This window comes from Miniopterus schreibersii (genome assembly GCF_964146895.1).
Source record: "Miniopterus schreibersii genome assembly, chromosome: 10".
In the NCBI taxonomy this organism is placed as follows: domain Eukaryota; kingdom Metazoa; phylum Chordata; class Mammalia; order Chiroptera; family Miniopteridae; genus Miniopterus; species Miniopterus schreibersii.
This window is the reverse complement of record NC_138110.1, coordinates 69013388-69031357: the sequence shown is the minus strand read 5'-3', so window position 1 is coordinate 69031357 and position 17970 is coordinate 69013388. Positions and strand designations below refer to the sequence as shown.

The window sequence follows — 17970 nt, the reverse complement described above, 5'->3', positions numbered from 1 at the left end:
GCCCATATTATTTCTACCATATAATATACAAAAAATTCTTGAAATAAAAATTTATAGAATTATAGAAATGTAGAGCTAGACAGGTCCTAAAAGGCTCCCTAATTCAACACCTCATTTAATAGATAAAGGAACTATAGTAAAAAAAAATCTCCAAAGATAGCCACCAACAATTCCTCCGCTCCTTTGTATATGCACACTGCTCCTCCCACCAAAAGGTGGAGTCTATTTCCTTTCCTCCTGACCTTGCTGGAGACCTAGCAAGGTCTCTCTGTGATGGCCAGCCAAAAGAATATAGTGGAAGAAACAGCTTGCCAGTTCCAGACATAGCCCTTGGGAAGCCCCGCAGCTTCCACTGTCATGTTCTCTGGGGAAGCCAGACACCATGCCATAAGGAAGTTCAAGCTAGACTTCCAAATGACAAGACAACCTGTGAAGAGGGAAAGGCATAATGGAGAAGAACCGAACCGGTGAGTAAAGTCTTCTTGAGCTCTCCATCCCAGTCATGATCTGAATGCACCCAAGTGAGTAACCCCATATAAAGCAGAAAAACTGCCCAGCTGGATCTTCTGACCCATAAAATTATAAAAAGTTGGGGGCTGATAACACAGCTAAAATAACTAAAATAAAAGATGTTAACTGACCTATCCATAATCAGGAATCAATAGCGAGGACTAACATCTAACTCCCTGACTTCTAGCCCCAGCCACCTGCCACTGTAGCCCACTAAGAAAATTGACACACAAATAGGGCACCCAACGGATTGATGCCTATGGCTTTGCCACAATATCCCATTTGGAAACAGATCTGAACAAAATTTTGTACTCATTTGTTCATGACTCAGCTATGCATGGTACTCTGGCATCTCTGTTCTACTAACCTACTGCTATTTAAAGTTTGACACATTAATTTCTCATTGCAAATCCCAAGGACAGGGACACGCGATCATCAGCCTTGTCGGTGTCTAGTACCTAACCCAGGACCTTGCATGCCAGGGATAAATGAAGATTTGCTAATTGACACCTTCCACATGAAAAGAATTAGACTAGTCTTCACTCCAAAGAGACCATGAACAAATAAGACGCTAAGGCCAAGTCCCTTGAATACTGTACAGAATGTCACCATAAAATAATTACTGAGGGCCCATAACATGCATAAAATGTTATTTTCCCAAACACTTTCACAGCAGTATATCTTTTATTATTAATCTGATACCCACAAGAAACCCTGTAAAACATATAGTGCTATTACTGAAGAAATAGGTGCACAGAGAGGTAACAGTATTCAAAATCATACAATTTTCACGAGTAAAACCACAATCTGAATTCAGGAAACCTGATTAAGTCTGATGTTAACTCCATCTTCTAGAATCCTTTCCTCAAAAACCTCATGATCCAACTTTCAAGTACTATTAAAAAGCCTAGAGCAACATGAATTGAATATAGATAATCACAGAAATTTATAACTACACATGATCTAAACATTAACCCATAAAATATACAGTTGGCCTGTGAACCACATGGGCTTGAACTTCGCAAGTCTACTTATACGTGGATTTTTTTTCAATAAATATGTAGTGAATTTTTCTGGTAATGAGCACTGGGATGCTAGATCTGGCACATGCCTTGCCAGAACTTATATGACACTATACCTTTGTGAACCAAACAGCATAACATTCTTTCTTAAATTACACTTGCAAAATATAGCACGTGCCTATGTGAATGTGTAGAATCACTATATAAACTCATCATCTGATGTTTTTACTAGTCCTAAAATCAGAATGTTATTGTCACATATTACTCACATGCAACAAAGTAGTTTATACACACACACACATACAGTGGCCTAGTTTCCTATATTACTTAATCATGAATATTACAAGTGGTTACTACCAGAGAAACATTTAAAGAACAGTAAGTCGACAACATGTATCTTTTTACATTATCTGGCTAATGACTGGATTGCTGCACACACAGGCTATTTCAGTGGAATGTTATTTCCATAAAATTCCCAGGGATTGTATAATGCAAGGACACTTTTGTCAGTCCCCACTCCACCTCTTGATTCCTTAACCACGCATCCCCTGAACTAACAGCAATGATAACAATAAGGAAAGGTGAGGAAGAGGAGCAGTAACTGTAATAATGCTGTGACGGCAAGGACTTTGTCCCAGTCACAATGGTACCCCTCTAGCCTTTACCACTAGGACCAGGGTTGGGCTAGGGTCCCAAAGCTTTCCAAGGACAAAGGGGATCCTCACTCTCAGCCCATCAATTTTGGTTTCTGAATCTGGAAGGGAAGCATTCAGAGGCAGTCTGTGTCACTCTGAGAACGCTTTCTCGGAGGCCACTTTGGATAGTCTGGGTTACTGTGACTGTTTTCCCGTGCTGCAGTTAATGGTAGTGTTTCCTGGTGAGAAGAACTGTAAGACAGAGCAATCTAAATATCCACAGGCATAACAGGATATGGATGAGAGCATGCACACAACTCCCAGGCAAACAAACACAGGCATTTAGGATGTCAGGATAATTTAGGAATGAGCCTGCAATTTAAAAAGCACTTCAGTTGCTGTGCTCCCTTGGTTCACAATGTCTGCAGTTACTTTATAAAACATGGAACAATGACGCCCTCTACAGCCCTCAGAGAGAATGCAAGGAACTTACAGAGTTCCCCTATCTGTGAGAGATCTATTTTCCTGCCAAAAATTATTTTTCACTCTACAATAAATAAATAACATACAAAGTACATGCTTTCTATGTATGTTGGAAAATTAAAGTATCAAGAGATAACACTATAGTGTTAATTAAAATAAAATATAATAATTCCAAATAGTTACCATTATTATAATGAAATAATTTACTAAAGCACACAGAGACACAAACTCTACACACTGTCATTTTGGCTATTAACAAAAGTTGTTTTCAAAAGAATTACTTAAAATATTTTCAAAGTGGAACGGTGGACTCCTAAAAGGAGAAACAGGTTGAAATGAAAAATTTTTTTTAAGAAATATACCACAAATTGAAGATTACAACATTCTCTGTCTGGAACTGAAAAAAGACCAGTAAAAAATAAGCCTGAGTGACTTCCCTGTTCTCCATGAACCATGAGGGAAGAAACTTCTCATCTTCGTAATAAGGAAAGTGAGGGGTTCTGGGCACCTCAGAAATGCTCCAGATTATGCAGAACCTGTGTGGATACAAAAGAAGCAGGGCACAGGTCTTTCTCAGGGAATGTGGCTGGGACAGTATGCTGTAAATGCTTATGTACGTGTGTGCACATGTGTAAACAATTGGAGAATATATCTAAAATATTACAACATAAGCTGCACATCATGGTCAAAGGAACAAAGTGAGACGGTAGTCAATGTGGGAAAAGTTTGGATCGTGTGTCAAAGGAAAAGCAAGTCATTGGTCAAGCCTGGACAAAGCTGATGGGCAAAGACAAAGAAAGAAAAGATGATAGAGCAGGAAGAGAGAAAGCCACAGGCCAAATCACTGCAGGAAAGGGAAATGTATCAGTTTCATAGGAATAGGCAGGCCATGTTTCCAAGTTCCAAGATGAGAACATAGGTCAAAGTTAAAGAGGGGAGAATAGTTATCAGAGTGCTTTAAATCTAGTTGGAGAGTCTGGATTAGATCTGATTAAACAAAATCAATTACCTCTGATCACTTAAGCAAGGAAGCAACATGATGAAAATGGTGTTAAGGAAACATCCCGTCAGGTGTCTGGATGAACTGAAATGGCAGTACAAAAAAGGAATAGCGATTAAGGCAGCAATACAATCAAGAAGGTTAATAAGGGCTGGATTTGTAACAAAAGAAAAGCACCAAAGTCAAAGATACTCTACAAAGGGTAGATGCATTAAATAGGTGATTATGAATACAGAACAACTTGGCAAGCCTAGGATGTGTGAGGATAGTACCAGAGACGATCAAAGCAAAAGCCAATTTAGAAGAAAACTATGGCAAACTGAATTCTTAGTTTGAGGATTTAGTGATCAATTTAGGCAGGTAGCAGGTAACAAGCTGAAGCTGAGGATGAGAAACCAGGGCTGTTCTTAAACACTTGCTAATCACCCAGAAAAAGAACAGATGAGCTTATACACATGGAAAAGAATTGAAAAATTGTGTCTGGCCAGAAAGAAAAGGAAGTTTCATTTCAACAAGAACTTTGTTTCAAAGTCATCAATACTCAGAGCAAACGTCCTAGTGAGTAAGAAGGTACCTAAAAGCTTTATGCCTGAGGCAGAATTAACTGGGTAACTGTTAGTGAAATATTATGAACTGTATTTCAGTTCTACCAAGTAATCAGCACACAGTTAGTTGAATTGTTTCCAGCCTGCTCAATGTAATAGAACAGATATATGCAATGGGGGAAAAACAACAGCCTACTTTAGTTTGAGCATGTCATCAACTACTAGACAAACTCTCAGTGATCCTCATGTCTTTAACACTTAAAGCTCTCCAAGGAACACACAGAATTGAGAAGAACTGTAATATGAAGAGTTTTAACTACTGTGAAAAGAAATACAGAGGTGCTACTTTCACTTTGAAAAGTTTCACAAAGGCAAGTAAGTGCCTTTGTAAAAACATTCTTAGGGATAAAGGCTGCACACTCCTCAAATTCATTTATAGTAAAAAAAAAAAAAAAAAGTAACCATTTAAAACTTTTGTGATTTATTCTGTTAGGACACTTCCATTTTATTCTGTCTTAAAATTTAGTAGAAAGTCATTATCTAGAACTCAACTGATATGAAAATATTTACATAAATCTTTTTTCAATAATACACAAAATCAATGCATCTATTTTCAAATGAGCCCAGATGAAAAAGTCAGTACCACATGCCCTTTTAGGTAACTGAAAAACCTAAGACACAGAACTGAAGCCATTCATTGAGGCAAATCAGCAAGACAAAGGCCCATTTGCTATTCAACTTTCTTTCCGTGGAAGCTCAAAGCATTGCTCTTCACTTTTACTTTTACTATCAAGGGGAAATTACTGTCAATTCTTGGGCATATTTCTCTTTTTGTGGTTGTTCTAAAGCATGCAAAGACTAAGGTTAACTGAAATTCAAAGCAGAACATAAAACTATAATTGCAACAAAGTAGTGGAAAGAAAAATATAAATAGTAGATTCAGGGAAATTTTAAAAATGTAAAATCTCTCCTCTCCTCATTAACATTAATAAAATCTAAAACCTGTTATTTTAGATTTAGCAAATGATTCATCCTTCCTACCCCAGAAGTCCAGCTCCCGGCCCCATCCCCACTCCCCACCCCCTAATAAAAAGTGGACAACTATCAACAGCAAAAGTTAAAGCTTTAAGTCTCCAGGAATGGGTGGGAAGGAGGAGGAGGGGGTCATTACACATTCCCTGTGGAAGAAGACAAAGCCAGACCCACATTCCAGGGAAATCTGGCTGGTCCGAGTTTTTCCTAAATACAGATTGGCCTGTCACTAAGCCAGGCTCTGTAATCTTCCCAGGCTACCACAGCCAGGAGCGCCAGGAATCCCTTCTAATTAATCAAGCCCTCTCAACAGAAATTTTCCCACCCACAATAAACTGGACTGGGGGAGAGGGAAGCAGCAGAGCAAGCTTTGTAGTCAAGAGAAACTTAGACTTTGGTATAATACCTAACTAATCCAAGAAAACAGATGCAGGAAGCAAAGGAAATGACCTACAGACAGAGAAAATGAGGTAGGAACCTTTCATATGACTGCTTTGCTGGAACCCAAGCTGAAAATTTAAAATCATAAGAGTGAAACCTGGCACCATTACATACTTTTAAAAATACCTTCAAAGCAGGGGATGGACCCATAAACTTTTCAGAGGTAGACACCATGCATATTAATTTGACACTTTTGACAATAATTTATTACTAAACTTATTTTCTTTTCATTAAAGCTTTGTGTTTTAATGGACAAAAGTCCATAATTAAGATCATTATATGTCATGTCTATTTCTTGCTTCCACTTGCAAAGGAAATGGCCTTGCCTTGGCCTTGCTAATTTGCCCACCCTTGCAGCCAGTTCAGCCCAAGGTAACTTCAAAGTTTACTCTCACAAGGTGCGAGGAGGAAGGTGTCCAGAAGAAGGATGCAAAAATTTAGACTCTTGTGATGTCCAATAAAGCTGCTACTAGCTATGTGCTTCAAGAAGTATATATTTATATACCCAAATCAGCATTTATACATAAATATTTCAGCCCAGCTGAAATATTTCAGCAGTTGAACGTCGACCTAGGATCCAGGCGATCGGGTTCGATTCCCTGTCAGGGCACATGCCCAGGTTGTGGGCTAGGCAGCAGATCAATGACTCTTTCATCATTGATGTTTCTATCTCTCCCTCTCCCTCTCCTTTCCTCTCTCTGAAATCAATAAAGATATATTAAAAAATAAATAAATATTTCAGACTCTGCAGGCAATGAGGTTTTTGTTGCAACTATTCAACTCTGCCACTGTAGCAAACAAGCAGCCAGAGACCATACCTAAACAAATGGGAGTGGCTATGTTCCAATAAAACTGTATTTACAAAACAAGCACCTGACCCTAGGCTCCTCATCATTTTGGAAATTCTAAAACACTGTAGTGGGTATAGCGCTAGAATTAAGATCACAAGGAGCCTTGGGGAGACGTGTCTGCTATCACCATTACTTTCAAGTGAAAAAGGAGTCGCTAAAGTACATACAGGATGTACAGTATCTCCCTGCCACAAGCTGCAGTGGCCCAGAAGTCAAGAGACCCTGAAATCTGTGGTTCCAAGGACTCTCTCATGTCACTGTTGCCACTTTCTGGAATTCTGGCCTAAGAGAGTTCAAGGCAAGGGCCACAGCAGTTTAGAAAAAAAAAAAAAAAAAGCCCTCTTACCTGCATGAAGGTCAGAAGACCCTTCTTCATTTGAAGGATTTAAAGGGTAGATAATTAATGCCATTCCGGGGAAAGAATAAATTGAGATGCAAGAGGCAAACTATTTGGTGTTCACCTGGTTTTCGGTTACTTTGGGAACCACGTTGTATCCAAATAGTTTTGAAACCAAATAGTCAAAAGTAGATGCATTTATATGAAAATTGGCATAAGCTAATTCCTTTAAAATTTTATTTATCTATTTAATTTTTTTTATCATAGTAATTCACACACAGATTAGAATGACATATCCAAAACAGGTCTCTTCTGTCCCATCCTGCTACCACCCCCACCCCAACTCTCACTGACACGGAACCACCACTCTGAAAACTTGAGCTATTTGATCGTATTTCTAAATACTATGTTTACACTATAATTTCTTATTATTCCAGGTTTACATACTTTCTATTGAAAATGAGGCAATGCTTACAGCCCACCCTCTCACAGGTCTCCTTTCCCAGCCTTCCAAGTTTTGTAGTTAACAATATATGAAATAAATCCTCTGCTCAAAGCTGAGCCCGGCAGTGTGCCACCCTCACTTTGCTATCCTGCACAATCTTTTGTTTGCTTAGAGTTAAGGGTTGTGTCATTCTTCTTTTACTTAGTTTCTCGTATTACTATCACTAAATTGCCCCCACGCTCTTTGATAGAGCTAAAGAAAACCTCCTCTCAATACATTTAAATACATGAGGTATTTTATTCATTTCACTTTTTGTTGGAGATATCTTTCATAGAACCTCCTCTCCTGTTCCAATCAAACTGCCTGCTTTAGTTGATCATTGTGGGATTTGCTTGGGTACCGACCTATCAAATTCCTAATTTCTTGGATCTGATATCTCACTCCTCCTCTGCTGATCCCCTGATTTTGGAAAGCCACATCCTTCCTAAAATAGGATACATTAGGAGGAAATTATTTAGACTTTACATCTCTGAAAACGTCTCTATTCTACCTTAACATGTGATTGAAAGCTCAGCTGTGAGGAGTTTTGGGTTGGAGACCATTATCCTTAGAATACTGAGTCTTGTTCCACTGTCCCCGGCTGTTGCTGCTGAGAAGGCTGTTCTGAATCTGATCTCTGTACGAGAATTGTTTTTCCTTTAGGATCTTCTCTGTATCCTAATGTTCTGAAATGTTAGGATGATGTGCCTTGGTACAACTCTTTTTCATTGACTGTTGGGTACCCACTCACAGGAACTTTCAAATAGAAACTCTGTGTCCATATGATGGAAAACTTTATTCTATTATTTCTCTCATGATTTCCCTCTCTACTACTTCCTTTGTTTTCCTTTCTAGAACTCTAATTTTTAATATCCTCTAATTTTCTTGAGATTTTGCCCCAATTTTTTATCTATAATCTTTTTGTTCTACTTTCTGGGTAGTATTCCTCAACCATCTTTCCATACTTCACTGAATTGTTATTTCTACTAAGCACTTTTAATTTACAAGAGCTCTTTCCTATTCTCAGGAATTTCCCTTGTTTACAAAATCCTGATCTTGTTACATGGTTACAATTGCTTCCTTTATTGCTCTGAGGATACTAATTATAGTGTTTTAAAAGTTGTCCTTTGCTCCCTAGAGTCTCTCTGACCCTCTGAGTTTCTTCATTCACTTTTTTCTCTTTCTCAAGTTTTCCTTAAATCTCTGGTAATATTCTTTCATCCATTCATAATTAAGAACAATGAAATGCTGATTGGAAACTTTGTGTACATGGGTGGGACTTATTCAGTGCTGGGGTTTGATAATCCAGTGGGGACTCAAATATTTGGTTGGAGATCCCAAATACAGGCTCTATTAATATCAGACAAGTAGACTTTAGGTTAAGAAGTATGATGAGAGCCCTGGACGGTGTGGCTCAATTGGTTGAGAATCACCTTGTGGACCAAAAGGTCACCGGTGGGATTCCTAGTCAGGGCACATACCTAGGTTGCGGGTTCGGTCCCCAGTTGGGGTACATGTGGGAGGCAGCCAATAGATGTTTCTCTCTCACATGGATGTTCTCTCTCCCTCTCTCTCCCTCTCCTTTCCGTGTTGTCTAAAATCAATAAAGACATATTTTTTAAAAATAATATGGCTAGAGATAAAAAGAGACATTTCACAATGATTAAGGATTCAATTCAACAGAAAGAGCAATCATAAACTTGTGCATACCTATTAACATAGCCTCAAGACATACAAAGCAAATATCAATGAAAAGAACCACACCTCATACTTGTCAGAATGACTGTTATCAAAAAGATGAGATAAATGCTGGTGGGGATAAGGGGAAAAGGGAACCCTGGTTAATGCAGGATTGGTGGGAATACAAATACCATACAACCATTATGAAAAATAGTATGGTGGTTCCTCAACTTAAAAATAAAACTACCATGTGATCTGGCAATCATACTTCTGGATATATATCCAAAGGAGATGAAATTACTATCTTGAAGAGATATCTCTACTCCCGTGTGCACTGTAGCATTACTCACAATAGCCAAGACACAGAAACAATCTAAGTGTCTATTGATGGTAAATGAATAAAGAAAATGTGGTGCATATACACAGTGGAACATTATTAGCCATAAAAAAGAAAATCCTGCCATTTGCAACAACATGGACACATTTTGAGGGCATTATGCTAAGTGAAATAAGTCAGACAATAATATATGGAATCTAAAAACATCCAACTCAGTGGATAAAAAGTTGTAGTACATGTATACAATGAACTATGACTCAGCCATAAAAAATAATAAAATCTTACTATTTGCGACAGATAAGGACGGACCTAAAGAGTATTATGCTAAGTGAAATAAGTCAGAGAAAGACAAATACCATATAATTTCACTTATATGTGGAATCTAAAGAACAAAATAAACAAACAAAATAGAAACAGACTCATAGAAACAGAGAACAGACTAATGATTGCCAGAGGGGAGGGGGGTTGGGAGACTGGGTGAAAAAGGTGAAGGGATTAAGAAATACAAATTGGTAGTTACACAACAGTCACAGTGGTCTAAAGTACAGCAAAGGGGATATAGTCAATAATATTGTAATAACTATGTATAGTGCCACGTGCATACTTGAAATATCGGAGGAATCACTTTATAGAGTATATGATTGTCAAACACTATGCTGTACACCCAAAACTAATACAAAATAATACTGGATATAACAGTAATGAAAAACTAAAATTTAAAAAATAAATAAATAAAAACAGTGAACTCACAGAAACAGAGTGGTGGTCGGCAGGGGCTAAGCAGCAGGGGAAAAGGGGAGATGCTGGTCAAAGGATACAAACTTCCAGTTATAAGATGAATAAGGACCTAAATGTATAGCATGGTGATTATAGTTAACAGTGCTGTACTGTATTTTTCAAAGTTGCTACGAGAGTAGAGCTTTAACATTCTCAGCATAAAAAACAAAATGGTAATTATGTAAGCTGAAGGATGTGTTAACTTTATTGTGGTAAACATTTAACCACGTATGTTTATCAACTTGTCACACTGCACACCTTGAACAACAATGTTATATGACAATTATATCTCAATAAAGCTAGGGGGGAAAATCATCACCCCTTTGGAAGGTTCAAGCCTGGCTGTCAGAATATTTGGGAGCAAAGACAGCTTAAAGTTGGTATCCTAATGCCCCAAAGGGGTAGAAGAGAAAAGGGAGCTGGGAATGAACCCATTCGAGTTAAACCCAGAGTTGCAAAAAACTTCAACTTTCAGTTCTTTACACAATGCCTGACACACAAATAAGTACTCAATTTGTAGATATCCTCATATAATCCTTTCTGGTTCATGTGGGTAAGTTTGTCCATAATTTCTCAGAACACGAACTATTCAGTAGAGCATTTTCCTTCATTGTGTTGAGAAACTGCAGCCTTCATGAAAATGCAACTGAAAAAAAATCTCTGCTCACGCACCAAGGTAAGCAACACGGAAGCTTGCCATCTATCCAGGGCCTTGGGAGCGGGAAGGGGAAGGGAGAAGAGCCATGAAAATACAAGAAAATACTAAAACATCAACCTTGTGCCAGACTGTTTTGAAGTGTAAAGTTATATTACACACAAGGTGGTGGAATTCCAAGTCATGAAATTAATATAAAACCTAGTCCAAAACCAATGAAATGCCAAGGGCTCCGGCTCATGGGGGGGGGGGGTGTGGGGGTGTGTGTGTGTGTGTGTGTGTGTGTGTGTGTGTGTACACGTGCACAATTAAAAATTACACAATGAATAATCCAGCAATTTCAGTGATTAATTTCTTCTATGCGTCGTAAATAATAGTGGGAACTGTGAAATAAATTACTTTAAAATTATGAAGGACATAAAAGGAGGAAACGGAAACTTGTTGAAAAAAATAGGACAAGTATATAAAAAGAACTGGCAGAATTTGAATTAAAAAAATAACCCAACACATTCTCAAATGAAAAATGCAATCACTAAAAATAAACAAGTTAAAAAGTAGATTAAATGCAGATTAAATACAGATGAAAGGTTTTTAATTAACTGAAAGAGGTCTGATAAAAAGCACCATGAATGCAACATAGAGACATGAAGAGAAACGGGAAAAGACAAATGGCCAAGGAGCGCTCATACAAGCCTCCTGGAAAAGCATTCATTAGAGAAGGCACATGGTTATGGCATCATAAAGTGTGCATGTCCCCCACTGACACTCTATGGCAATGCATAGCAATCTGGCAGGGTGAGATGTCAGATGTTCAGGATGGGATCCCAGTGCTTGGGTTGTGGGGCTTTGAAGCTGCATGATTAGGAAAGCACTGGCCCTTTGCCTGTGTGATCATAGGCAGGAATACAATCACAATGTGATGTGTAAAATCTTTCATACAATGTTTCAGAAGCCTGTTTCTATCCCTAACCTGCTGGCTTGATACTCATGGTTGGGATAACTCCCTGCCTGGCATGAACTAAGCGCTAGGTTCCAAGCCTTCATAGTGCAACAATGAGACGGGAAAATACGGTAACAGAATTGGCCACATCCACATCGGTGTGTACAGCAGGCAAATCAACACTCACCTCTGGCAGAATTAGGGGTTGAGTCCAAGCTGTGGGGTTGACCACGACTGTATACTGTACTGGGCCACAGCCAGTTTTGGCAGAGCTTTGCAAGAGGCCCAGTTCTTTTCTGAGCAGACAGCCTATGGGGGGGGGCGGGGGTTCAGTCCTGCACAAGTTAATATCATCCCTCTAACACATAAAAAACCATTACATGAAATTATCCAACAAACTCTGTATAAGAGCTCCAAGTTCTACTTGGCTAAAACCAAGATTACGCAGGAAGAGAATAAAGAGGAGCAGTACCCAAAGAGAAAATGATCGAGACTTTCTAAAACCGATGAAAGACTTGAATCTTCCAAATGAAGATGTATATTGCATCTCAAGCCATAGATAGATGAACGCAAATCTGTATCTTGAGATTTAATTGTAGAATTGCAGAACATCACACAAAAATATAAAATCTTAAGAGCAACCAGAGAGAAAAAACAGATAACCAAAAAAGGAATCACAATGAGGTTGACAGCAGATTTCTGTGGTAACTAGCCTCCACAGATATACTGGGACAAGCTTCCCCTTCCCTGTAAGTACATGCTGCTTCTCATATCAAGAGGTGCACCTTCCCTGGGGCTGGGCTTAAAATGCTCTGACCAATAGAATGCAGCAGAAATGGCATCTGAGACTGTGGGTGCCTTAAGAGGACTGGCAAATTACACTTCTTCTTGTAACTCTTGCTCCGGGACACCATCTTTCAAATCGCAGCCACCATGTTAAGAGGAGCCCAATCCACGCAGAGTAGCCACATAAATGAGAACCTGAAGGGCAACAATTAACAGCCCCAGGTACGATTCCACCCACAGCCAAGTATCAACTGACAGCCATCTTTGATGTTCTATCTGAATTGAGTCCCTGCATAATTGCAGCCCCAAACATCAACATCAAAAGGAGAAACCACCCACTGATATCAGGCAACTTACAGAATCATGAGAAAAAAATAAAACAGCTCATTTTTTAAGCCATTAAATCTGAATTTTAAATTTGATAATTAAAATGTTTCTCAGGTGCCATTAACAGATTCCAGAAGATAATGGAAAAATATTTCTAAAGTGCTGAGGAAAAATAATGCTCAACCTAGAATTTTATAACAAACTATGTATCTTTGTAGAGTAAGATCAAAATATATTTTTAGACAAAATATATATTTTAGACAAATAGTGAAAGTTCACCACTTAATCTTTCAGAGAGAAATACTACAGAACATATGGATACAAAAAATAACTAAGCAATAAAATTTATAAATATGTTGTAAATCTAAGTAAGTGCTGACATGCTAAAAAGATATAACAATATTAAACAGTATCTCACCTGGTTAACTAATTTGTCTATTTTGGTGTTTTGAATTCATACTTAATATAATAGAATAGAAAAAATGTCCTAAAGAAGAACCAACATATATGAAAGCATCTCCTAGACCTTATACCCACTACTGATCAGTTCTTCCTGCCTCCTTCCCTCATATGTGATCCTCCCATGCCTCCACACCTGATAAGGTCCCAGCCCCAAACATTAAGGGATAGAGAAGAGAAACTTATAAGAGGAAGGCAAAAGAGGGGAGCCAAGCAAGAGAATTCTCTCCTGGCACTGACCAGGTACAACATTTGATTTCTTTATTTTTTCATTTGCTTAGTCAAAATCAAAAACTACGTCATGGACATGCAATGTGAATCATAATTTTTAAAATGAAAAGGACCAAGTTACATCTTTTGGTCAGAAGCAAGCAACTCTCATAACCATAGGAACTACAAATTTTCTCCCCCTTCTCATTCTAAACATGAAAATTTTCAATCACCCACCTCAAGTTTTCAGTACAGAGCCAAATTTAAAGACTAGAAGAAAAGTTCAGAGCTTCTACTTTCAATTAACATAGAAGTTAGTTATACCAGAAAGTGATTAATCATTTTAAAGAAGGCTATTAAGCATTACTTACTTTAATAGCAAATTTCTTTGATGCCATGGCTTACTGATTCCAAAGTTATTAGATACCTTTAATAGAAGAAAAAAGAAAGTTAAAAATAAGTATATCAAAATCTCTTTCTATTTGAATATTTCACAAGAGAAAGGTTGGCTGAACAGTCAATATCAATAGGTATTTGCACGATCAATGTTCACTTATAACTAGTCTTAGCAAAAATATTACACCAAATTAGTAATTTTAAAACCATCCATAAAGAAAAGCATAGGCCCGGATATATTCTACCAGATGTTTAAAGAAAAATTAATATTAATCCTTCACAAACTCTTTAATAAAACAGAAGCATAAGAAGAACTTCTTGAGTCCGAGGGGAGCGAGTGAGCTGAGTGGTTGTGTGGTCATATCTTGGAGACCAGCAGCAATTGCAGCATGGCTCACCAACTGACTAAAGAACAAATTGCAGAATTCAAAGAAGCTTTTTCACTATTTGATAAGGATGGTGATAAAACTCTAGCAACAAAGGAACTGGGAGCTGTAATGAGGTCTCTTGGGCAGAATCCCAGAGAGGCAGAGTTATAGGACATGATTAATGAAATGGATGCTGAAGGTAATGGCACAACTGACTTCCTGAAATTTCTGACAATGATGGCGAGAAAAATAAAAGACACAGACAGTGAAGAAGAAATTAGAGAAGTATTCGTGTGTTTGATAAGGATGGCAGTGGCTATGTTAGTGCAGCAGAGCTTCGCCATGTGATGACATACCTTGGAGAGAAGTTAACGGATGAAAAGAATGATGAAATGATCAAGGAAGCAGATATTGATGGTGACAGTCAAATAATCAATGAAGAGTTTGTACAAATGACGACAGCAAAGTGACAACATCTGTACAGAATGTGCTAAATTTATTGTATAAAATTGTTTATTTACCTTTTCTTTGTAACTTATCTATAAAAGGTTCCTCCCTACTGTCAAAAATATTCATGCATAGTAATTAGAACTTCATTTCTCCATGTTGTCTTTGCTTATCTTACTATCATTGTCCTGAAACCTTATTTTAGAAAAACAAAATAAAGGCTGGGTAGTGCAGTTGGTTAGAGTGTTGTCCTCATTTGCTACGACTGTAGGTTCAATCCTGGGTCAGAGAACATACAGGAATCAACCAATGAATGAATGCAGGAATAGGTGGAACAACAAATCAATGTTTCTCTCTCTCTCACGCACACACACAAAGTGAATAAAAAATAAATAAAATAGAAAAACTGATTAAGTAACACTGCATGTGGCATACTCTGGATACACCTAAGTCCTTCTGCACATCTAAACTTGGAGTTGGTCAAATGAGCAAACATCTGGGTTATGCCTTTTTCTTTAGGAACTGTCAGCATGATGTTGAAGTGCAGGGTTGTAACTCTGTATGGACTACGAATAGTCAACAATATGTACTTAAAAGTTGCACTATTGCAAAACAGGTGTATTATCCAGGTACTTCTACACTATTTTTTTATACTGCTGGTCCTGTACCAAAAAATTTTCTTTTATTGTTACTTGCTTTTTAAACTTTGTTTAACCACTTAATGAAAATCTGCTTATGGCACAATTTGCCTCAAATCTAATCCAAGTTGTGTATTTGCTTAAAAAAAACAATTTATGCCCCCACCAAAAGAAGAAAAACTTCTCAAATCATTCTATGAGGTCACTATTATCCTGATACCAATGCCAAACAGACATCACAAGAAGATTATATACCAATATCCCTTATGAATAAAGACACAAAAGTCCTCAACAAAATACTACAAATCAAATCTAGTCACATATAAAAAGGATTCTACACCATGACGAAGCTGGATTTATCCCTTGGAATATAAGGTTTGTTTAACATCTGAAAATTAATCAATATCATATACTATATTAATAGATTAAAAGAAAAAAAACACACGATCATCTCAAATTCAAAAAATATAAAACCCATTTTTTATTTAAAAAATCCAATTCACTAGTAATAGAATAAACATCCTCAACCTGATAAAAAAACATCTATAAGAAACCCCACAGCTTACATCATACTTAATGGTGAAAAACTGAACACTTTCCCCCCTACAATGAGTAAAAGACAGAGATGCCTCCTCTTGGCCTCTTCTACTCGACATAGTATTACAGGTTCTAGCCAGGGCAATTAGGCAAGAAAAAGAAAGAAAAGACATCCAGACTGGGAAAGAAGAGTAAAACTCTCATCTATTAATAAATGACATGTTCTTATATGTCAAAGAATAAAAAACAATAAACTACTAAAATAAACAAGTTCAGCAGGATTATAAGATAAAAAGTTAATATTAAAAATGAACTCTATTTCTATACACCACCAATGAGTAATCCTGAAATGAAATTAAGGAAACAATTCTATTTACAATAGCATCAAAAAGAATACTTACAAAAAATATTTAACAAAACAAGAACAAGATTTGTACACCAAAACCATAAAATATTATTGAAAGAAATTAAAGACTTAAGAAAACAGACAGACATCCCAAGTTCATGGATTGGAAGACTAAATATTGTTAAGACAGCAATACTCCTCAAATGGATCTACAGATTCAACAGTATCTCTAGCAAAATCCCAACTGACTTCTTTAAAGAAATTAACAAACTTATCCTAAAATTCGCATGAAAATTTAAGGAATCTAGAGTAGCTAAAACAATTTTGAAATAGAGAACAAAGTTCGATGACTCATACTTTCCTATCTGAAAACTCGATACAAACCTACAGCAATCAAAACAGTGTAGTACTAACATAAGGACAGACACACAAATCAACAGAAAAAATAGAAAATCCTGAAATAGACCCTTATAGTTATGGTCAATTGATTTTTAACAAATGTGCCATGACAGTTTAATGGAGAAATAGTCTTTTCAATTGGATATCCACATGCAAAAGAATAAAGCTGGACCCTCAAGTCACACAAAATTTAACTCAAAATGGACGAAAGACCTAAACGTAAGGGCTAGAACTATGAAACTCTTAGAAGAAAACATAGGTGTAAATTTTTGCAACCCTGCATTAGGCAATAGATATAATACCAAAGGCACAAATGACAAAAGAAAAACTGGTAAGTCACATTTCATCAAAATTTAAAACGTCTGTCCTTCAGAAGACATTACCAAGAAAGTTAAAAGACAACCCACAGAATGGGAGAAAATATCTTTAAATCATGTATCTGATAAGGAACTCATGTCTAGAATATACAAAGAATCCTTACAACTGAAAAGTAAAGAGGCAAATAACCCAATTTAAAAATGGACAAAGGATTTGAATAGACATTTCTCCAAAGAAGATATACAAATGGCTAATAAACACATGATGAGCTCAACATCAAAAGAAAAATATATGTCCACACAAAAATTTATACAGGAATGTTCACAGCAGCATTATTTAGAGTAGCCAAAAAAGGAGAAACAAACCCAAATGTCCATCAACTGACGAATGGATAAACTACCTGTGCGCAGTTGGTTGAACATCATCCTGTGCACTGAAAGGTTGTCAGTTTCATTCCCAGTCAGGGCACATACCCGGGTTGTGGGTTCGGTACCCAGTAGGGGCAAGCATGGAAGGAAGTAGATTGATGTTTCTCTCTCACGTTGGTGTTTTTCTCTCTCTCTCCCTTCCTCTCTTTCTAAAATCAATAAAAAAATAAAAATAAAAATGAAAATAAAAAAAGAAATTATACTCCCTTTTACTATGTTCAGCCAGGCAACTGACCTCCTCCCATCCTTGCAGAAGTCTGGGGAATTATTTTCTAGAGAAGGTAAGAAAGAGGGTCTCTGGTCTAGAAAAACACCAGGCACAACTTAAGGTGGGGGGTACCTACAGAAAAAAGAATTTAAGGGAATACTTATAAACTGACTGAACCTTCCATAGCCCACATGCCCGTTGTGATGGTTGATTATGCATGTCAACTTGTCTGGGCTAAGGAATGCCCAAATAACCAGTAAAACTATTTCTGGGTGCGTCTGTAAGGGTATTTTGGGGAGAGATTAACATTTTAATTGGTAAACATGTAAAGCAGATGGCCCTCCCCAATATAAGTGAGCACCATTCAATCCAGT

General features: G+C 37.3%; 1 protein-coding gene and 1 pseudogene across 2 annotated transcripts in view; one reads left to right on the top strand and one right to left on the bottom strand.

Annotated features, from left to right (window-relative positions):
• SLX4IP (SLX4 interacting protein) overlaps window positions 1–17970 on the bottom strand; it is a 160409-nt gene that overhangs the window by 134888 nt on the left and 7551 nt on the right. Inside the window, exon 2 of the mRNA XM_081149810.1 lies at window positions 13883–13938. Coding sequence (XP_081005936.1) covers window positions 13883–13909 — 27 coding nt within the window. The 5' untranslated portion in view covers window positions 13910–13938. The remainder of the gene's footprint in view (window positions 1–13882; window positions 13939–17970) is intronic.
• Window positions 14282–14745, top strand: LOC308563130 (calmodulin pseudogene; annotated as a pseudogene). Its single transcript has one exon. The product of its transcript is annotated as a calmodulin pseudogene (transcript).